The 24,592-nt window shown below is 39.2% G+C and overlaps 1 protein-coding gene across 5 annotated transcripts in view; it reads right to left on the bottom strand.

The window, feature by feature from the left end:
* qkia (QKI, KH domain containing, RNA binding a) overlaps nucleotides 1–24,592 on the bottom strand; it is a 93,259-nt gene that overhangs the window by 55,099 nt on the left and 13,568 nt on the right. For all 5 annotated transcript variants that reach the window (XM_077239782.1, XM_077239778.1, XM_077239779.1 and 2 more), the window contains exon 2: nucleotides 8,057–8,199. In XM_077239782.1, the coding sequence (XP_077095897.1) occupies nucleotides 8,057–8,199 (143 nt within the window). The remainder of the gene's footprint in view (nucleotides 1–8,056; nucleotides 8,200–24,592) is intronic.

The following is a 24,592-nucleotide window of genomic DNA, read 5'->3' as shown; positions in this document are numbered from 1 at the left end:
ACTGTGTGAACATTGACTTTACACGTTACAGAGCGACCTGGAGGTGAGTCTTCCGTCAGCTCACTTTCTGATTAGGTATTTTTGGGTTTCATGTGATAATCTCCAGAGTTTGCGCACGTTTAACACATTCGATTTGAGATTGGGGCGGCAAGCATCACACCACAGGAAAATCTGATAAGGTAATCTGTAGAACGATCATGATAATCGGGACTTTACCTAGGATTGTTGGAAGGGGAGAAATCGGTCCAAAATCACCTGAATATCTTGTTTATGGCAGGCTTTACACAATTATACACACCAAAAGAAATGCACTCTCAAACTCCAAATTATCTCATCCAACAACACATAAAAGTCCCAAAACAACAGTCCACCAGTCCAAACCTTGAATAGCTGGTCCAAATTAGACTTCTATTCTCCACTCTTCTACATCCCTCACTCTCCTTCTCTATACACGTGTGTGTATGTAATAATTTGGAGGGCAGAAAATCCAATCTGAAAGATTATGACACAAGTCCTTTGAGAGCAAAGTAATTACTCTCTCTAAAGAGAATGAGAGATGGATATGAGTATGAGAATATGAGAGAGAGAGCTAGAGCGCGAGAGAACGAGAGTGAGAGAGGCCTATGTGTGTAGAGAGAGACAGCCCGTTATCCCTAATATAAATCATATTTTTTCATCTAGTTACCTCTCTTTCTTTTGTTTAATCCTTTCTAAACACCAGGAGCAAAATCAATCTTTGTAAGCTCCAAGCATTTAGTTCTGACACACAATAACAAAATATAAGCAAACAAAAGCCACATGAGCACAGGGGTGGTGTGGTAAACAGGTGGTTTAATAGATGACTAGAGTTACTAAAAGCTGCAGTTCCATTAACATGTAATCATTTAGCAGACACTTTTATCCAAAGCGACTTACAAATGAGGAAAAGCATTAGCAATTTATCATTCGAGAGTCAGCAATATTGGTAGTACCGCAATATGGAATATAAAGAGCAAGTGCAGACAACTATTACAAAACAGAGCAGAAGTGTAACTTTAGAAAAGTTCGTTTTTAATTAAATTGTTTATCAAATACTAAATGCAAACAATTTACAACTATAACAAAATATCCAGACAAGGAACAACAGGTGAATACAATTGCTATTATTTACAGGAAGTGCCTTATCGACATGGATCTTGATTTGAGAAGAACCAGAGGATGAAACCTGTCACTTTTTACTTTGCCTGTCGGTCCTGCCCTCTTTTTTTCTGAGCCAAATGTAATTTGTGTCTGAATTAACACAAGCAAGCTGAACAGGGCAAAGGAGGCAGAGACGGTGTAATCTCCTCCTCTCTCTCACTGAAGAGTCAGCCCACTGCACTGGACACACACAATTTCATATGCATCCCTGTTGGCTTCTAGTCCACCTGCCAAGACTGTCTGCAGAGGCCCCCAATTACAGTCTCTGAAATTCATCAGCCTTACACAGTGGTTTAAAACCCTGCAAGTTGCCTATAGACTTGTGTTGTCACGGTACCAAAATGTCAGTATTTGGTACCAATACCAGTGAAAATCCACAGTTCTCTGTACCAAAGCTTAATTTAGATTGAATTTATATATATTTAAGTGTATATCATTGTTACAAAGATGTAAACTGTCGTATTAAAAACACTTTACAATAAGATTCCATTTGTTAACATTAGATAAAAATGACCTAACAATAAACAATAGTTATATACACTGTTGCATATATTCTCCTTGGGGTTCATTTAAAAATTTACTAATACATTTTTAAAATCAAAAGTTTTATCTGCACAATGAATGAAGTAAACAAACATGAACAATCAATTGTTTGTATTAAATAACATTCACAAACATTAACTAATGTTGTAAAAATATTTTGTTCACTCAATGTGTTGATATTAGAGAATGCATTAAGTAATGTTAATGAATGGTATCTTATTGTAGTGTTACCAAACTATAAAGGCGATAAAACAGGTTTTATTTGACTTAACGGTACTTTTATTTAATCCAAAACTGCGAACTCATATTTAGGCTAATTTTAAAAGGGCTTTTTAAACCTGCTAAGAGTTATCCAGGCAAGAATAAGCCTAGAACTGCTTTTCTGACGGACTGATATTAATGACATAAATAGGGATGCACCGATACCAGTACTCGGGTGTCGGTCCGATACTGTGCTCATGTACTCGTAAAAACTACCCCGATACAACCACACATACCACTTTAGGGGCCGTTCACATACCACGTTTTTTGCACGTGCAAAATTCGGTATTTTAAATGTAGGCTATGCTGCGGCGAGATGAAGATCTCCTAAGTACCCCCTGAAGTACTGGGTCTTTTGACAACACTACTATAGACAGTGTTTTTGGGCATCACGGGCACGTCTGAACACACCCATGGAAATCTGCCATCTTGGCACTAGACACGGCAACTAGTCAAACAATTTGGTAGGTTGAATTCTAATAATTTTTTATAGCTTGTTTTAACTTTATTACATTCGGTTTAAAACTGTTTTTGAGACCTAAACTGTGAAAGGACCATGTCGCTTTTCCGACAATTGTAGAACGTTTTCCTCTCCCGAGTTCTGCAGAACTGACATTAAAAAAAAAATTCAGAATGAGCAGCGCCGCTATAATTTTTTAAACTGCACTTCTGAGAGCACGCAGAAAATATGAAACATCTGCATGTACAAATGGCAATTAAGAACCAACGTCAGGGAAATGAAAAGGCGCGCATCTACAGAAAAGCATAAGTGGCAAATGAGGGGTCTGTGTGCGGGCGGGCCTCCTCTGATGAATCTGTGAGCTTTTCAGAAACAGCTCGATGTCATTTGCGAGGCTCAATTGGAGTCCTTTGGCTTCAAAAGCCCCAGTAATAACCTGCAAATTAAAACTGGGGGCTTTAGTATGATCTCCAACCTACCAAACCTTAATATTGCCTCACATAAAAAACAGCTTCCCATCCCCCTATAAGCCCATCAGTCAGGGAAGAAAATAACTATGAAAAACCTTCAATAACAATCCCGGCATTAGACAGGAGACCCATCCGTTCTCAGTTCAAGGATGACTTTATTAATAGCTTGTTGCTTCGGTGAGCTGATTGCAGCAGAACAGCCGCGTGCGTCTCTACCGTTAAGCGAGCCAGAACTCAGAGGTGACCACTTCCTGAATCTCAGAAGAGATCAGATGGTTCAACCACACACATATGGCCTGAATAATGCCGTTGTGCACCCATGAGATAATTTAGCTGAAATGAACTGCCGGATTTCACCACAATTGATGTGTGCTTATGTAGATGTGTCTGTGTCCACTCATAAAGGTGTTTGTATGGCATGTGAATGAAATTACAATGTAACCAGCTAAAATAATCAGAATTATTCACAGAGCCCTGTGGCCACATACACTACACCACAGACATACATATTCATAACAGTGTGTTTGGCCTGCAACACACACACACGGACACACCGCAATGTTACAGCAGAAAGCAGTTTGTAGACGACAGGTGAAGTAATAGGATTTTGTCCAAGGAGAGAGGGAGCTAAACATCTTGCTGAAACACACTGGCAGCACAAGAGGAAAGACAAAGATAGAGCAAGAGAGGGGGAGGAAAACTGTCACTTCCATATAGACCTGGTCTGTCTGCCACCTTTTTTCCTCCCAGACATACCAGTCAGTCTATTCCATCTGAAAAACTCAGGAGAGAGACTGTTACTGTATATAGTAGACAGATGGTTATAAACAGGACTACTACTAGTAACGTTTAGAGATGTTTTGAAGGTCATGCCTTGACCCAGATGTTTGATATAAGGTTAGATTCTTTAGATTGGCCACACAACTGAGCGCAAGCTCACAGATACACACTTGTAAACCAACATTCACGTTCACAGGACAAGCTATTTTTATGAAATGGACATTCTGTGCTAAAGACAAAGGAACCAAGACCTAATTACCCATAAGTATGTGTTAGAGTCCTGTTGAGAATACTACACACGTATACATACATAATATTTATATATATATATATATATATATATATATATATATATATATATATATATATATATATATATATATATATATATATATATATATATATAAATAAATATAAAACACAGAGAGAGAGAGAGAGAGAGAGAGAGAGAGAGAGAGAGAGAGAGAGAGAGAGAGAGAGAGAGAGAGAGAGAGAGAGAGAGAGAGAGAATCTTTTTTCTACACCGTGTTGTAATTCTATTTCTGAGAATCAGTTATTCCGTTTTTTTTTCCTTGTATTTTCCATTTACTCCATGTTCCTTTCTATGGCTCCTTTATTTTTATTTATTTTTGTTTTAATCATATGTCCTTCAGAATTATGGAAATGTGACAATATTTCATATTTATAAAATCACACATAAGTTTGTTTCACTATATGGGGCCAAAATCACACATAAGTTTGTTTCACTATATGTGGGCAATTGTGGCCTAATGGTTAGAGAGTCGGACTTGTAACCCGAAGGTTGTCGGTTTGATTCTCAATACGACAGGAAACAAGTGAGGTGCCCTTGAGCAAGGCTGTCCACTGCTCCACGTGTCCACGGTTTAGTGTGTGTGTGTGTGTGTGTGTGTGTGTTCTCACTACTCACTGCCCTAACTTGGATGGGTTAAAAGCAGAGGACAAATTCCAAGTTTGGGTTACCATACTTGGCCTTCACTTCACTATATTAGTGACGCCATTGCTTAGACTTAAATTGATTTTATATCAGGTCAATGATATTTTATATCACCTAAGTCAACCCCTACCCCTAAACCTACCCATCACATGTGCATAACACTAGGTTTAAATAAAAACATGTTTTGGATATTTAAGAAGCCTTTTTGTGAGGACCAGTTTGACTAGTCAGTTGTAACAAGATGTCCCTATATAAGTGAGGACATTTGGCCTTCACAAGTATAGCCAAACCTGGAGAGACACAGACAAAAGACCAGGACTGGGTCAGTTTACTCTAAAAGCAGAGTCTGTTTTCTGTTTATTCTCAAAGCAGTAAAGCACGAACGGACGTTTAGTCTGGAATGAGGGGTCTGACCTAGGCAAATAGCACGCTTTTACCTCTCTAGTCCGAAAGTCTTCATTTTTAAATAACCTTTTACCATATAAGTGCTAGAATCATTAATTGAGCTCAATGTAAAGCAAGCTCCCTTTCTTCCTGAACTGTAACTAGATCAGGTGTCAAACCACAGTGCGTTTAATATACAGCAAGTTTACATTATAAAACACAATAAAATACTTTCCATCCAACTGAGAGGAAACTGAGAAAGCATTATTTAAATATCAACATCTCCGAATTACCAATCATGGACACTTTATTCTCAATCAAGCTGTAGATTGGATGACCGAGCCAACTCTCCTGTCTGAAAGAGCAAATCAGATAGACTTTGACTGAAGTGGATGCTAGCATTGCTCCGCTCAATAAACTAGTAACGGCTATAATTATTCTTCCTTTTCCTGCGTGGTTAGAACATTCGGGTGAAAACGTCTATGTTTGTGTTTTGAAACAATGACTCATGCTAACCACCAGGGGGAAGAATAATGAGGCGAGACTTGCAGGGAACACAGTGAGAGAAACAGTTTTGAGGGGATTCTAATGTACACTGATGTGTGTGTGTGTGTGTGTGTGTGTGTCTCCTCCCACTTGCGTTGCTCGAAACACACAAACAGTTACTCTATATTTTCCATGGCATGATGGAGCTTAGGTGTTCATTCTATACTGGTCAGCCGTGTTTCCCAGTAGCTGTTCCAGCTATTCTGAGACGGAAGGTCACAAGAACACACTCCTAAGGTAGAGACACACCAAACCGACACCAAAGACTTAATGCTGATGAAAGCCAACTGTGTTGTCGCCTCATGTCACCTGCGTCGGGGAAGAATAGTCTGCTTGAACACACCGACAGGACTACAGCCAACTGTCAGCTAGCAGTGCGTTCTGCTCATGCATGTAAAGGAAATAAGCAGATATATTTGTCTATTTTCGTCATTCCAAAGGGGAAAGCAAAACTAAGACTGCAGGTATACAAACCATAAAGCAGCACTTGCTTACCGTTTTGAAAATCAATCATGCTGATCCCGTTCTTTGTCCCATTCCGCTCATGTTATTATGAAAATATTTGCTTTAAACACCATGGTGTTTTTTTATTCAGCAAGGATGGGTTAAATTGATTAATAGCAACAGTAAAGACATTTCTAATGTTACAAAATAATTTTTTAACTTAATTCAATGAATCCTGAAAAAAAAAGTATAAATGACTTTCATAAAATTATTAAGCAGTTATGTTTTCAACATTGATATTAGAATGATTTCTGAAGTATCGTGTGACACTGAAGACTGGAGTAATTGTTGTTCAAAATTCAGATTTGACATGATATAAGGATAAACAGAAAAAAGTTATTTTAAATTAAATAATTTCACAATATTACTATTTTACTTTATTTTTTATCAAATAAATGCAGCCTTGGTGAGTGGCAAGACACTCCTTTCAACCACCAAAACCAGCACCCCACTCAAATTTGTCAAACATTTCCTAACAATAACTAGTGATCAACCATTATATCGGCCGATATTTGGCTTTTTGTTTTTTTTTTAATATCGGCCGATACGTTTTTCTGTTTGGCCGATGTGGTGGATGCGGGACTTTTATTTTTAATGGGGCTGAGAATGTATAAAGTACATATATTATATATATCGGCCACCCTGCTCCCTAAGATATTGGCATCGGCCAATTTATACACAGAGCTTTCGGGTCAGACAGAGGTGAATATATTTCTCAAGTAAAGCAGCAATTCATTACACAAAGTGCTTATAAGTAAAAGCCAATTTAAAAAAGTAACATTCTGCACAAAATAAAGATAAGCTGAGCAGTAGTCTCCTTCATAATTAACTCGGCTTCAAACTCCGAGAAACCTGGGGTTACGTGTGTGTGGGGGGGGGGGGGGGGGGTCCGCTGGGACGGATGGGGTGGCCTTTATCGGGCCGTCAGAGGGAAAACGCATTTCATGCTCTGCTGACCCACCCCCCTTTTCTCTCTTCCCCTCTCCCTTGTCCACCTAGCAGAAAAATTAGGCAGCAAAATTGCTCCCCCTGTGTGACACGACCACCGATGTGTGTGTGTTTGTGTCAGAGAATATGAGAGAAATATCAAACAAGACCATCTAAACGTCAAGCTACATTATGTGCATCTCTCTTAAGCTTCTCAAACGCACAAAACAAGCTAAAAAGATCCTACTTTACTACTGGAGCATGGCCTGTGGCATTCCGGCACCATTCCCAGCTCCCTACAGGGGACTGATACTGGAAAAACTACTATAGCTGGACTAGCTTATGACAGGGAGTCCTTATTTACTCCCAAACGTCATGTTTTCACCAGGAGTAAAAATTCTCACTTATAGATTTCATCAGTCACTGTAACTGTCAATCACCCATCACTATAGCAACAATCAATCACTGTGCTTGATTCTAAAAGTATGGGTAACATCTAGAGTTGTCAAAAAATAGACTTCGGTACTGAAATTGTGACGATACCAGCATTTCCCTCTAGCATTTTGAGTGCTGTTGAAAAGATTCTTAAACACCTCTGATTTGCCATTGTGATGACACGCTCAACATATGTCTGTGATTGGCAACAATGATCAATTCTTCAAATACATGTTGTCTTTTACGCTCTTAAGCGAGCGCTTACACAGATACAAACGAGAGCGTTTAAAATGAGACGTCTATCAACAGATAAACGGATAAACGGATCAAACGCTCCGTGTGTATCTGTAAGCGCTCGATGAAAAGCGTCAAAGACAACATGTTTTTGAAGAGTTGATCATTGTTGCCAATCAGAGACATATGTTGAGCATGTCAACAACGGCCAATCAGAGGTGTTTTTAAGAATCTTTTCAACAGCGCTCAACATGCTAGAGGGAAATGCTGGCATAGTCAAATTTTTTAAATTTCAGTACAGACTTGATACCAAAGTCGATACTTTTGACTCCAGTAACATCATTTGACAGAAAAATGTACAAAGTAAGTGAGACTCACATCCGGGTACTCTTTGACCGGTACAAAGAGTTTCTCCTGCAGATGTACGATGGCTCCCGCTGGCTCAGGTAACTCCAGTGGGTGCTTGTCCACCAGACCGTTCACTGTGTCGTTATACATGTCTTTCCTCACTCTGGTTATCTCTGCAGGTAGACAAAAAAAAGACAAACAGATCAGAAACTGCTGAATGAGAGAGATAAAAAAAGACAAAAAGGCATAAAATGCAACGCTCCCTTCATTAACATGAGATTCCAGCGCATATCCTCGTAAAAAATTCAGTTGCCAAATTTCATGGAAAAATTTACAATTTTTAAATTTCACAGTAACAGGAACTCACATGCACATACTGAGATCTTTTAAACAGAGACTCTTTCAAAGCTACCAGTCCCAGATGAGGTTAAACTGCTGCTGCCAAAACATGATTAAGCTCAGGATGGCCATTCCTGTCACTCACACACGACCTCCCCCCCATGATCATTCCCTTCATCACACACAGAGGCGTGTGTGTTTTAAAAACTAATGAGCTAAATAAGCAAAATGCAGGAATTCAAGTCTGCTGCTCTCAAATGTCATTCCTCACTCTACAAACTACAGTTCAAAAGTTTGCTACAGCACTGACACATGTTGACAGCCGTCTCAAAGCAATATCATGAAAAAAAGTGGAATCACAGCATCAGTAGTGCTTACACACACGTTGACAAGATTGTTCAACAACTAGGAAAGATCCATAAAATCCAGCAAATTGGATTTAATAAAAAAAAACAATTGGAAACTCACTGAAATTCTCATTGGTTGATGGTCTAACTGAGATTGTTTTAAAAGTTGTGGTCACATTTCTACTGATGCAAATCCTTGCCTTTTTACCTCTATGGCAGTCCTTATTGAATTGAATGGATTTGCAGCATTCTCTGATAAAGTGCAAACGAGTGTGTGTATGTGCCTTGAAGGTGACTGTGGAGAACTGGCATGAGGAGGCCTATAACACTGAAACTGTGCGTGTTTCATGGGGCCCCAGAATCCTGGAAGGGGGTTGAAGGGTGACGCAACACCCAGATCAGAACAACAGCAGCTCATGGACCATGTAAGGGTGAAACCTTTAACACAACGTATCTTGTCTCACACATGCAATGAGTCCCAGAGGAGGTGACACAACCGCTACAAGTATATTAGTCACATTTACAGAATTCAGTCCATCTTTCGCTCTCGACCCGAGAGCAACCTCATATTCCTCCACCCTTCTCTTTTTCCATCCCTCGGTCTCACCCTGTGTCTCTCCCTCCACCTTTCTCACACTAGAGAAGCAAGGATTTATCTCTGGTTCTCTTGAGTAAAAGTGCTGCATGTTTAATATTCTTGGACTGCAAGAGTAGGTTAGAGTAAAGGCAGGAATTAAAAAGTTTAATTATCCTCGACTGAACTAGAAATGTGCTATGAACAAGAACGTGTTCATTTAAATCTTCTCCCAGGCTCACACAGTATACATCCCTGACCATGGGACCTTTCAATAGACATCAGATATAAACAGTGTAAATGATAATCTAAAGTGTACATTAGGCATAAAAAAAAAAATTAGTTTGGTTCCGGTTTCCGACCGACCCTGTCAATTTATGTGCGACCCAAATTTATTTTATGAGCTTGGGGAAGAAATAATACAAATTAAATAAATACACAAATAAAAAACTTTGAGGCGAACTATAATTTATGTTTTTGTACAGCACCGTATTTGTATAGCCTGTTGTCCTCCAGCAATGCTAAAAAACGAGGCAGCCACAGGCGTTCACACATCGTCGTTGTCATGTAGATGCACTGCTGCGGCTCGTGACAGGGCGCATGAACTGAACGAGCAGAGAGAGAGAGAGAGAGAGAGAGAGAGATAGAGATAGAGAGAGAGCCCCGGTCGCGCACACGCACTCTCTCTGCGGAGTCAGGCAAAAGTATAGGCTTCACCGTCTCAAAACTAAGCGCTGTCTTGCTCTCTCTCCCTCGCACATATTAATGAAAATAAATCGACACGATGGCAAGGTCGGAAGACTAAAGTTTAGCCTAATGTGGAGCATTCGGAGATTTATTTTTTCCTGAATTACCGCTGGGTGGGAATTGTGCTAAAATACGTTGCCTTATCTTCTCTGAAAGGCGTTCATCACATTCAGCTGACATATAAACCACACTTTAAATAAACGAAAAAACTATCCAGTGATGAAATGTTTTCTGTGATGACACAAATCTTGTGGTATGTCCTAACCGCCAGGGATAATCACACAACGCGCACACGTCCGATAATGACACGTCTAATTCGCGAACTAATGACTCATTTGAACCGATTCGTTTTAATGAATGGTTAAAACAACTGATCTTTCCAACACTGAACTCACGAGACGTCTGAATCGGTGTATAACTAATCGGAAACACTTTACAATAAGGCAACCCCGTTTGCCCCCGCGCACACATTTAAAATCAGCGTGTGTGTGTGTGTGTGTAACATGCTGGGACACACAAGGTGGTAGAGTACATGTACATGTAGGCTATGTTATGAAAAAATAGAGTAGCTTATCAATCGCTACTGTAAATAAAAATAAAAAATAATCAATAATTTCCTTCCCATCCCTTGCTGCCACTAAAAAAAAAAAAAAAAAAAAAAAAAAGTCCCTACATGACCTCAACTGACAACCAACCGGAACCAAACTTTTTTTTAATTTCTTAATTTGTCACATTTTATTTTTGCCCGTCTCTGTCTTACAGACATACACACACAGTCAAACCTCTTCTAAAAGCACCTCTTCTTTTAGTGTGCACTTAAAAAAAAGCCAATGAAAAATAGAAACTAAAGTGTTTCTGTCCTTTGGCTGAACGAGAGAGGCACAGTGAAATGCCACATTACCATAAAGTAGCAGCAAGAGAGTGAGCGTGCGATAGAGCACATGCCATTATAACAGGCACAAACTCTGAGGCGAGTCCTAATTTCAATGTCCAGGACACTGGTAGCCTAATGGTTAAGTACCTTGTATGCCAGCACAAAGGTCACAGTTTAAACTCAACTAAGGGGTGAGGTAGGAATGTGGAGAAGTGGTGAGATCAGATCCGGTTCTATTAAGCAGGACACTGCTTGCCCACAATCACTCAGTGTTCAGGCTGCTGGTCTGGGGGTGCAATAGTTTACTTATTTGATTTACATTTTTATGTATTTGGCACACGCTTTTATCCAAAGCGACTTACATTGCATTCAAGGTACACATTTTACAATTTGATTATTACTTTACTCGTTTATTTGATTATTTTAGTGATAACAAAACTCACGGTTCCGATCACATTACAGTTTTTGAGACACAGACCGGACTGGCAAGAAAGGTTTTTTTCGGCGTAACTTTGTTTTCCATTTATTACTTAAAGGGGACATTAAGTACTGCGATACCACAGCAAAAACTTCTTGCCTATCTAATAAAGTTCAAACATTATTAAAGGCAAGTGAACAGTCAATAAAAAATTAAGAACAAATATACTGATTACAAGCATAGATAAATACAATTCAACAAACTTAAAGTTACAAATGAAGGTAGGTCTAGGTCTAAGTGTAGTATTCATTTCAGGAACCTTAATGTAATAATTACATGTAAAATAACTAGGGGTGTTAACAGTACAAAAAAAATGACGTTTGGTACAGCAGGGGGTAGCAAACTAAACATAATAGGGCTGGGTATTGTTAGGAATTTCACAATTCGATTTCGATTCTTTTGGCTTCAATTAGATTTCGATTCAATATTGATTTATTAGCTTCGATATCGATTCAATAATTAGTAAATACACAAGTAATTAAGTACCTGAGTATATTTTTAAATAATGTGTGCAGTATTACTAATGTTTAAGAACAAATTGACCCCAGCATGTTTCCTGTCATGGTTTATTTAGCAGAACAAACGGTACAATATTGTACATGTGTTGAATACACACCACAACTGTAACAAACAGGTGCTTCATTAACTCCACTAAAGTGCATGTAACTGTAATAGAAAGTATATTTCTTTCTTCCTATACATTCAAGTTATAAAAGAAATGTAAACAGAAACACAAAATGTGCATACTCATAAAAAAATGCACTTCGTGAGGCAAACGCGCGCACATTTGCGCGCGCACATTTGCGCACACACACGCAAGGACTCTTTCTCTCTTACTCTGTGCTGTGCGCGCGCTACTCGGTTTGGAGCTCGCGAACTCTAGATTTCGGGAGATTTGAACTAATTTGCGGACATCATGGAGCCGCGATCAATATGCGGGAGACTCCCGGAGACTTATTGTTGTTCTTATGATCATTTAGGGGGGCTTAGGAACATTTTGGGGTAGCTTAAGCCCCCCTAAAATAGGCCTAACGACGTCCCTGGTTGGTGGTGCAGGCTTGAACGGAGTGCAGCTACTGCCCGTCATCTTGCTGTTTTGGTAAAGAGCGTCTTGTACAACGCTGAATGCTCTCACTAGAGTGTTGCCCACAGCGCCGCCACTGGCCGGTGGGCTGAGTCGATTCATAGGGTTTGATGAATCGATATTGAATTGAGAAACAAATAACTGCAATGCATTGATGAATCGATATTTTTACCCAGCCCTAAAATATAACATTGCTTTTTTTTATTAAACATTGGTTTACTAAACAAATTGTGTCTGTCTTTATATTAATTCAGCTATAATATAAAGTTTTTTAAGGATAAAAAAAAAGATCTGCTAATGCTGTAAATTACATATGGAGCCTTTACTTGCACATTACTATAATATTAAAAGTTAAAAACAGAGCCCAAACTATAGCCAAAATTCAGTTGCTATTTATTTTTAGATATAATAATCAACACTCAAATAACAAATTGAATGCAAACAGTAGGCTATTTGCAGTATATTAAATCGTTTTTGACAATTATTTTGCACTGAAATGACACTCTGTTGGCTCTGACAGCGTTGCATCACGTGCAATATAGCCTATGATTTCCGAAAATAGTACTATGTCAACTAGTGATATCAGCACAAGAACTGTTGAGGAATATGCAACAATTTAGACAATCATTTTTGTCATAGGTTATAATAAGTGACAGACAGTCACACTATCATTTCAGCCATGCAAGGCCATGCACAGAGCGAGGCTGAAGCTCAGCCTCGCGGCTGAGACACAAATTTAAGTTTATTAACTTAAAGGGATAGTTCACCCAAAAATGAAAATTCTGACAGTATTTACTCACCCTCATGTTGTTTCAACCCCGTAAGACCTTCGTTCGTCTGCGGAACACGAATTAAGATATTTTTGATGAAATCTTAGAGCTGGATCACTCCTCCATAGGCTTCTTAAGGGATTGAAACTTGCCAGCCACGAAAGGTTATTAAATATATTGTTAAAATAGTCCAAGTGACTACAGTGGCTCAATCTTAAGTTTATCAAGCGACGAGAATACTTTTTGTGAGCAAAAAAACCCAAAATAACGACTTTTTCAACTATTCATTTCCTTCTCTGTGGGCCTCTAGTCAGTTAACGTAGTGTGATAGCGTAGAGCTACATCACACGTAGGCTCACTATTGGGCGACGCTGGTCATGTGTGTGATGCGTGTGACGTACAACAACAGAAGAACTGCACTATATCACAAGTGAACTGACTCGAGGCCCACAGAGAAGGAAATTAATAGTTGAAATCAAGTTATTCATTTATTTTTCGCGCACAAAAAGTATTCTCGTCGTTTGATAAACTTAAGATTGAGTCACTGTAGTCGCTTGGAATATTTTAACAATATCTTTAATAACTTTTAGGGGCTGGCAAGCTTCAATCCCTTAAGAAGCCTATGGAGGAGTGATCCAGCTCATAAAAATATCATAATTCGTGTTCCGAAGATGAACGAAGGTCTTACGAGGTTGGAACAACATGAGGGTGAGTAAATACTGACAAAATTTTCATTTTTGGGTGAACTATCTCTTTAAATCTTTTATTCTTAAACACACAAGGCACATCCACTTTAATATTAAAAAGTTGACAATTCCTTCCGTGATATTATTTTTGAGTTTGGATGATAGAGGCTTAATGGTGCGTTCACACCGGACGCGAATAGAGCGTCTAGCGCAAGTGATTTCAATGTTAAGTCAATGCAAAGACGCGTTACGCGCGTAAAAAAATCATGCGGCGCGAATGAGGCGTAGAGCGCGGTGCGGTAGACGCAAATTCATTTCATTCACGCGTCAAGTTCACGCGAATGGCGCGAATTGGGCCTCTGGCACGTTCCGCGCGAATGATTTATTTAGTGCTTTTTGTGCATTCACACGTTTGACGTGAATTCGCGTCTGCCGCCCGAGTTGAAAAATCTGAACATCTGCATCAAATTCGCGCCGCGTTAACCAATCAGGAGCCAGCTTGCTGCTACTTGATTTTAATATGAGACATTAATTTTGTATGCTATTTATTCCATATCTAATCTAGATTATATGAAACATTATTATTATTCTAATGTAAAGAGAACCAACATACTTTAGTGCAAGAACATAGTTCGTGGACAGTGTTGTGTGAGGGAAAAAAAAACACAGGACAGTTTAATCACTTTTGTAGTAGCCTAAGCTGGCTCCATTTATCATCAAAACAAAAATAAATTACAGATTAGGTGGGTGAGGGCGAGAGCAAGGGTGATCCTCGCTCCGATGCGGGACAGCAGGTCATTGAACTGGGCGCGGGACAGCCGGAAGTACCGCTGAAAGCGGCCGCCATCCAGGCGCAGCTCCTGGAGCAAATGATGAAACTCGTCGAACTGGGTTCGCCTCCGAAGGGTCTGGTGGACCCAAATACGGCGATGATGATCCCTACGCCGCTGTTCTGCTCTCCAGAGCAAATAAAGAGCGGTGACTCTCTCGATAAATGACCCATCAAAAACAGACATCTTGTAAAAAGATGGCCGCCAACGGGGTTCAAAACTTTCGCCTCCGATGCGCGTGAGGCGCGTAAATTTCACTTCAAACTTTTGTTTTTACGCACGTCAGTTTCACTCTTGTCGCGCAAATTAACACAAAGTGGTCAAGCGTAAAACTAGACGCAGTGGACGCGAATTTGACGCGCTATTCGCATCCGGTGTGAACGCACAGTAACTTCCAGCGTGGTCTGGGGGATGCTACCTTCGTTGCAGCCTACTCAAAACAGACGGGGCAACCTAACGCAGACAAGTTAGCTTACCGTTTTTAGGTGATATGCCATGTTTGTAGTCGAGCTGTGATATGCAACCTGTTGCTTACAAACTTTGCATTCAACTTTTTTTCCATTATCTATTTTTCTAAAATGCTGCTACACTGCCAATGTCTTTGACAAGGTAAAGGAGGATTGACTGTAAATCAAACGCTCACAATTAAATAAATATTCAGCAAAGGACCAGACCAAGGCCTTCTAGTACTTTCTTCAATCTGTCTCCAGTGGGTTGGACTAATCCAAAAAAAGTGAAAACAAGGGGGGTGTTCTGAAGACAGACTGTTACCTGTGAAACAGGGTTGCTCTGAAAACACCCCCATTAGCAATTAGTGATTTCCACCTCATTGAAATTAACGCGGCAAAAAAAAATCGAGCAAAATTTTGGTAGAGCCAGAACGTATCGACCAAAAAATCGACTAGTCGATTGGCAGATTACAGCCCTATTGCATAGAAATATTTCACCCAAAAGGCGAGCCTGTGGATATCACAAATGCAATTTTCAAACTTGCATTAGAGTTATGGCTTTGAAGGTGTCTCAAACCAGAGTCAATTATTCACCGAAAGTGGAAGAAAAAACTGACTGAGCTTTGGGCATCTAACTATTAATTCTCTCACAGACAAGAGCTGAATCTACCTTAATGCTGATAACGGTATATCAATTATCTTCATTTATTGCGCTTCATAAGGCACACATGCACATTTGCACACACGCAAGGTCTCTCGCTCTATCCCTCTCTGTCACGCGCTACACGGTTTGGAACTTCCGGGAGACAGGATGTCAACTCCATTTGGCAAAGCGCGCAAATAATGACACCTTTACGTTTGGGACAAAATTTGATTTGGTGCGAGCTGTTTTTTTAGGACTTTTTCTTTTGTTGGCGCTTTTTGCATGGCTTTGTTGGGAATTCTGTGAAGAGGTTGCCGTTTCGTCCTCCATTCTGCAATGTTTCATGTAAAAAAGGTTAAAAAAAATGTAAACTGGTCACTATTGATAAATGTATTGTATCCTTGTTAAACAAATAAAAAAACTTTTGAACAGTAGCGTATGAAGGGCAACACAGGGTGAAAGTGGTAAGAAACGTGAAGGAGGAGAACTGTATGTGGCAAGAACAAAAGAGAACATTCGCTGATCTAACACTGCACAATATTAGAAAGCAAGGAGGAGAGACAGCCTTTAAAAAACAAAACAATCCTCATCAAAACTGGTGAGAAGGTAAACAATGTTAAACATTTCGAGACCATAAGATGGAGGAATATCAGAACAGAACCCTCATGTAATTTCAAACTACTTTCTCCAGATAAACAATATATTTAAAAAAAAAATTAAAAAAAGGACAAAAACAGGGTATTTATTTTACTTTACATTTTCAACTTTCTTTACAGTGTGATGTTGCTGTTTGAACATGAAAAATGTCAAACTACTAAGTCCACTCCAAAAGGGAGTTATCAGTAAGCACTTTCTGAACTCCCCGAAACGCCTCGAGTTTTCTTCTGGGAACGTAAACGCCACAATATTCCTCATTTAAATATGGACTCTCTAATAATATGAAGAAAGGGAGAATGAAGCAGCGCGAACAGCAAGAGTTTAAAGAAACGCTGATTTCACTGGAACTTTAGAAGATGCTATACAAAAGGATGGAGAGCGCTCAAAGCTCTTTAAGATTAAAATAAAAGAGAGAGGTGCTTGAGATGAAAGTCTGCTGATGTACAAGTTTTTCCACTTTGAAGCAATGCACTTTAGCTATCATAAAGCACAGCTAGCCTCTGCAGCCACATGATTCCTGCTTAATGCATTTGCAGCTTTATTCAACCTGCAAACGACTATCTCAACAGACAATATAATTCTGCACTTAAAACTTTCAGATAGTGAAACAAGAGGATTCTTTTGGGGGGGGGGGGGGGGGGGGGGACAGTATGCTTGAGATAAGGCCTTCAGTCTTATCAAAAGTCCACACCTTTTTTTTAAGTGTAAAATCCTTTGCAATTCAATACATTTCACTGCTGACGGCCAGCAACTAAAGCTTCCTTCAGAAATGTTTGCTTCATGCATGAATTCTATGAACTCGGCACTGCATTTCATGTTTTGGAGATGAGAATATTTTCCCGCAGCAATTATATGGCTCATCCAGAGAAATATGCTGCGGAGTTTAAACGAGATGCAACAGCTTGTCAAAAACAGGTGATGGGAGCTTGTTTGCGTACCTACAACATGCAAGAGATTCAGAATTTCCTTGAAGCACTCCCAAGTTTCCCGTGTCATAAATAAAGAATTAAACGCTTGATAGGTCAAAAACATCATTAGGAAATATGCTATACAAAGCAATTTGGACAGTAAACAAGAATATAAAGAATTCTAATATAATAAGAATATAGTATATAAACTGCAAGGTTCTCTTTGTCCATTCCTGGACTGGAGAGAGAAAAAACATGATAGAATAGAGTACCGTATTTTCCGCACTATAAGGCGCCCCGGATTATAAGGCGCACCTTCAATGAATGACCTATTTTAGAACATTAACTATATATAGGGCGCACCGGATTATAAGGCGCATAAGATACTGAAGTCAAACGTTTGACTGGGTTTGCGTTATGCATCCACTAGATGTGCCAAAGGGAATGTAGCGATTGCGCGGTGCCGGAGGCGAGGCATTTATTAGTAAGCGTGAGCGCGCCGGGGCGGGCACGTAACTTACATTCGCAGCCTGACTCATACGAGTATTCATGTGCGGCGGCTCGCTGACAGCAACAGCTGGCTGTTTCGAATTAGACGACCCGGTAACTGTGAACGGGGAACGCTTTATGAACATTCTGTGACGCGCAAGTAGCGCCGGGGACAGTGTGTCTGTTCGTATGTCTGTTAGTAAGAGTGAGCGCTCGTGAGCGGGCACGTGAATTACAAACATAATGAAATACAAACACAACCTGCCAAACTTCCATGGTTACAGTTAGTGTTACTGCATTAAATCCATGGTGAATGTTGCTGATCTGTGGACTTAAAGCCTATAACTAGTTAATTCACAATGTTTCTCCTGGTCTCCACGTCAGCGCTGTTTGATCCATTAATAACGGAAAAAATTGAATGTTTCTCACTAGATTTCGCAGCGATGTTATTACTTCTGTGGCGAATTCAAATGCTTTTTTTACTGGATCTCTTAGCGCATCGTAGTAACAGTGATCAAGATCGGCTCACGCTGCACAGACATTGGTCCAAACTGAGCGTGAAGCACAAAATAATGAGTAGCGCAGTTTCGTTCCGCTTTCATTACGTTGGCCATTTTATGTTGAGCAACGTTGTAGTGGTCAAGCCATCTTTAACTTCGCAGTCCACTTACGGAACGGAACGCACCTTCAGTCAACATGACGTGGAGATGTGTGAACTTAGATCTAAGGTGATGCGCGCATTTTAATGAAAATATCGAGAGCTATATTGAACATTTTTTATATTGTTACCAAAATTGGTGTACCGTCGATAAATACCGAAACTGTTTTATCGCCCAGCCCTACAAGAGGCCTAGAGTAAAAACTACTCAAAGAATCATATTTTCACAGAGACTGTCCTAAATATTAGAGCTGAATTTCATGAATAAACATTCATTATTTTGAGCAGTGCCTCAGCTCCCTGTCAGGATACAAAAAAGAAAACAGGAATTTAGCTTCTGAGAAAGAGGAAGGGAGAGGTGAAAAAAGTCAAACAGAGAATAAAAAAATACATCTCTCTATCTCTCTCATTCAGAGCTTACATGGTTGGTGCCACCAAGCACAAGTCAAATGTAATCAGTTAGCAGAGACCAAACTACAACACTCCCAACTGAATCATACAAAATGTTTTTAAATTAATTTAACAATTCTGGTTCCAGCTCCACTAAGATTTTCATATTTTTTTAAGGATTCAAATCAATAACTCATGAGTTAGACAATGATTGCAATAAATCTTAAGAGACAATTCATCAAAAAATGGAAATTCTGTCATTTTCTGCCCTCGTGTCGTACCAAACCTGCGTGACTTTTTTCTTCTGTGGAACCCAAAAGTAGATATTTTGAAAAATGTTGGTAAAGTTTTGGTTGCCTTTGACCTTAACTGGACGAGCAAAAGAGATTTAAAAAATATTATAATATTACATTAACCAGAAGAAAGATAGTAATACAGATATGAATGACATGAGGTTGAGTAAATGATAACAGTATTTTCATTTTTGGGTGAACTGTCCCTTAAGTATTTATATTAGATGTTTAAGTGAACCGAACATCATAATCAGTTAGGTGAAGAGTTTTTGTTTGTTTGTTTGTTTTTTAAATACTGAGTAAGATCCAGTTCTAAATTCCAAACCCTAATGTGACCCTTGCAGCCAGTGCCTGATCTGGAACAGTGCAGGCAGGGTCCGAAATTAACTTTTTGGCTCACCTGCCACTGGGACTGGTAGATGAAAAAATCCACCAGCCAAGCATATTTTTTACCGGCCAAAATAATAAACAGCCTTTTTGTGTCACATATACATTAATTTATAAAGGCTATATTTAAACATTTTTGGCATTATATTTCTGGTCTATTATTTTCCGTTCGTACTTTTATTTACACACACATATTACACAATTTACACACATTAAAATAATATTTTTGTGGTGGTGCCTATAAAAATAGTTCTGTACAAATGAAATGTATTAATTGTATATTTAATAAAAAGTATGCAATAATAATATATTATAATTATTTCAAAAAAATATTTAGTTTTACTCTGCCTATTTTTTTACTCCATTTACTCTGACTGATCAGTAACTGAAGGACTGGAAATATCAGTTGTTTTTAACCCTTCATTAAAATGAATCGGTTCAAAGGAGTGAGTCATTAGTTTGCGAATTGGACGTGTCATTATGGGATATGTACGCGTTGTGTGATTATCCCGGCAGCTAGGACATCCCTCAAGATTTGTGTCAACACAGAAAACATTTAATCACTGGATAGGTTTTTTCGTTTATTTAAAGTGTGGTTTATGTCAGCTGAATGTGCGGAACGCTTCAGAGAAGATAAGGCAACGTATTTTAGCACAATTCACAGTTCACACCCAGCGGTAATTCAGGAAAAAAAATATCCGAATGCTCCACATGAAACTATGATCTTCCGACCTTTACCATCGTGTCGATTTATTTTGATGAATATGTGCCAGGGAGAGAGAGCAAGACAGCGATTAGGAGACGGTGAAGCCTTGTTTATACTTTCGCCTGGTTTCGAAGAGAAAGAGTGCGGGTGCGCGACCAGGGCTCTCTCTCTCTCTCTCGCTGTCTCTCTCTCTCTCTCTGCTCGTTCTTCAGGTGCGCCAGGTCACTTTCAATTCCCATCCCGCAAACACAACAAATCCGTCATGTCCGTAGCCATCACGCTAGATATTTTATAACATTACAAAATGGAATTGTAATAAACATTTTATTACATTACTATTTTGGTATGAACATTCACCCGCCAGGGGGGCGGATAGCCTTTTGAGATTTACTCGCCAAACGGAAAATCTACCCGCATTTGGCGCTTGGCGGGTGTTAATTTCGGACCCTGAGTGCAGGGTAATGTCTGCAACGTGTCACATTGTAATGGTTCAGCTCAATTCAGTGGAAATGCAGGCCAATTCTGAGAGATCCCCTGGATGAGCACCAGCATCAGTTCAGTGTAAAAGGGTAAGTGAAGGCAGTGGTGGGGGCCCTCAAATAAGGACACATTTACTGAACACTATAAAATGCATAAGATGCTGGTTAGTAAGGTAAGGGTTAGAACACACACACACACACACTTCACTAAGTAAAAGACCCTTATAAACTAAGATTCAAAAGCAGACAATACAAAACTCAAGTCCCACAGTCGCAATTTGATGTGGAAATTGAGCCCTTCAGTTTAGGCCAGATATTGCATGGAAACAGAGATGGATCCAAACAGAGATGGATCCAAGTGTGTCTGCTGTCCTCACCAGCAATGAGGAAACACATCAACTGTATTAGAAACTGCAACACGTCATCAGATGGAGAGGAAGGATGGAAAAAAGTCATTCCATAGGCAGAAGATAATTTCAGAGAGCAGCAACATGTCCAACAACCAACAGGTCACAAAGTGTAGAGATCCCTGCCAACAAAAACAGGTGTTTCTCAGTTATATGATATGAGAAAGGCTGAGGATTAAAAGATTAGAATGCTGGACATGTGTACTAGAATGAACCTGATCCCTGACCAACACACACTCCAATCTCGCTATCTTCTCCCAGCGCATTCCCAGATTGTCCTGCTGCAGTCCGGGTTTCCGCAGAGCCATTATGAGGAGCTAAATTTAGCAGGGAGGCTTGTCACACTTGATGATATGGTGCAGGGTTATAGAGTATCGCTGTTAGGGAGGGGGTGGGTTTGGGTTATCATTCAAGGCAAGAGCACAACAGTTACTGCGGTGGTTTAATGGCTGCCCAGCAGGGCACAGGGTCTAACCACAGCCTGTAGATTACTCTTACACCCAACCCACATGCTATACAGGGAATCCAACAGCGTCAAGAAGCCTCTGGTCACAAGAAGAGGCTAGTTACAGCTGGTCTGTTCAGAGGCAGGTGAGTTTGGGACACTGGGGAACAAAAGAACTGACACAGCCCAGCCGATCCAGCCAAATACACATGAATGCACAAGTGTTTCCTGTATCGCTACTCAGCCACGGTGCTGCTATTAAATCACCACAGCAAAAAAAAAAAGTATTTTGAGAATTGAGTTTAGTCTAAACTGAATGTGATTAAATAGACAATAAATATCATGAAATAACACCAACAATATAAATAAACACCACGTCTACCTATTGCATTATGTTTAATGGATGCATGACCAAAAAATATTCACCATGAACACTGTAGTCTGATTTATGAACAAATAACTCTTATGGGTTTGTTTGAATCTGTAAAAAAAAAAATATATATGTTTAACTCATAAACTAAATCTGTGCTTTCCAGGGCTTTTCAGCAGTGTCAAAATAACTCAAATTCCAAATAACGGCAAATATATATGGCAAGTATATATTGGTTGACCAACACAAAATAGTACTGTTGCTTAACATGTAGTTGAGAATAAACATGCAGGACGTGTAAAAACAGTAGGGAACCTTGATGCAGGAGAATACAATTTCAACAAAATTGGCAACTACAACCAACCTACTATATTACAACATCTTTACTATCCAAGAATTGCAAATAAACCTCAGCCAACAGACAGATCAAGACACTTTAGGCCACGTCCACACGAAGCCAGAGCTGTCCCTATCAGATCTATTTTTTCCTTGTTCTAAAAAAAAAATCCATAATCACGGTGCCGTCTCAAGAAATATCTGCGTACACACGAAACCACTGAAACCGACTCAAACCGACTCAAACCGATGTAGTATACATGCCAGACCAGTATGAGGAGCTGTATATCAGACACAGATACAGTAAAAACAGAGAAGACTTGCGCATAAACTTTCGTGGTGTATACAATATTTCAGTTAAAGCTGTTTTAAGTTATATACTATAAGTTATATAGTATGCAAGTTATAAAGCTATCTCATATGTGAATTTTCCTTTAAGATGTTATAATATAACCACTCTAAGCATCTAAGCATATTTGTGTATTTTGGTAGTTTAACGCTGAAGAAGAGCTGTAACGTGACTTCTTGTTGAACACGCAGTAAAAGCTGACGCACTTTTTGTTCCGTGCGTTTTAAATGAAAAATGAGTACTCCGAATCTTTATTAAAAACCAACAGGCTGGGGACTTTCATTTTTTGTTGTTGTTTGTAACTATTTGGCAAACGTGAAATACAAACCATGTGCAAAGCAAAGACTGCAATACAATATTTGTTCCTAATGCGGAAATTATTGTTTCGTGGCTACATAAAAGTTTAAGCATATGTGATGCATTGCTGCAATTGGTCTGACTGGCGTGTGTGTGTGTTTTGTAGGGGTTCTTGTTTTAGGCTATACTCTCTTGTAATTGAACCTGATAGTTACGTTTATTACTTAAAAATGTCATCAAAGCTAAAAATCATATCTAGTCAAACCGCATCACGACATCGCTACAAATACAGTATGGGATTAAAATCAGCGAACATCAATAGGCTTAGACTACGTTACCTTGTTTCAGCGAGTTAAGTGTATTAAGTGAATTAAGTGTGTAATAATCCCACACTTTAGACAATTTCTTCCGTTTATTTACATATTTATTCTCCGCCATCGCGCCAACTAAATTCAAAATATATGCTTCCTGAATAGGTCCGTGTGAATAAACGGTCCGTGGGAAACAATCAGATCCCTGCGCCGCACGTATAGTGCACGCGCATCATAGGATCATAGGAATTTAACGAGGCTCCGAGGCAGAGTTTTTGCCTCGAGGAATTTTTGTAATCGAAGTAACTCGGGTAACTCGAGGAATCGTTTCAGCCCTTGTATACAATAACATACAGTATGTAATATTAGGCACAGTAGCTTCTTTTCTTTTTTACCAAGAACTTTTTTGAACAATATGAAAAACCATAAATGGCCTGGTACAAAATATGGATGAGTCACGATATTCGATTAGTTAGCAGACGCATAAAGCTTGCCACAAAGAACCGGCAAATAGCCTAATCATTATGAATGTGTCAAATATAGCAAGGAGACATTTTAATTGTTTATTAATAAACTAGTGTTTTCTGTGACGATGCTGACTCGCCACCGTCGCAGTAGGTGAAGGTGCTTATAGAAATAAATGCACACTTCATACGGATTATTATACGATATTAGAGTTGTCTGTTTCTTTTCGTTTTGAATTGTTTTGTTTAAAAGTAGACATTTCAAACTTAGATATATTTCTGAGTTTCTGTTCATTTATGAGACAAGCTCTAGTTCACGTGCGATGCAAGTTATATTGCGTCGGCGCCTCCATGTCCTGATTATAGGCTATTGTCTGCTATATTTGCTTCTTATTTATTAAATCCAGGAAATTGGTTGATGAAACATTGATTAAAATTAAGATTCAATTTATACAAAACGAAATTCACTTTAAAGAAAGGCTTTATACAAAACAAAACTTAATGAAGTGGTCAAAAGGATGTGTCTCGATATTGCGCATCTTATGATTAGGCTACTCAAGCTGTTCACTTCTCATATAATCAACATATATGAAATGGAAAAAAATAACATAATATTTAAACATAAATATGAAACTAACTTTTCTTTAATGGCTACAACATGTAAGCCTACAGTACAGAGAAATTTTATGTCGGAGCGAACGCCGTGTTACCGGTGAGCATGAGAGGCGGAGGTGCGTTTTTTGAATAATAATCAAATAATTCCCAGCGATCGCCGAATATTATTTTTGCTTGAAATGCC

The sequence above is a fragment of the Siphateles boraxobius genome, unplaced genomic scaffold (genome assembly GCF_051911475.1).
Source record: "Siphateles boraxobius isolate OS27281-9 unplaced genomic scaffold, OSU_SipBor_1 22, whole genome shotgun sequence".
In the NCBI taxonomy this organism is placed as follows: domain Eukaryota; kingdom Metazoa; phylum Chordata; class Actinopteri; order Cypriniformes; family Leuciscidae; genus Siphateles; species Siphateles boraxobius.
This window is presented reverse-complemented; position numbering and strand designations above follow the sequence as displayed.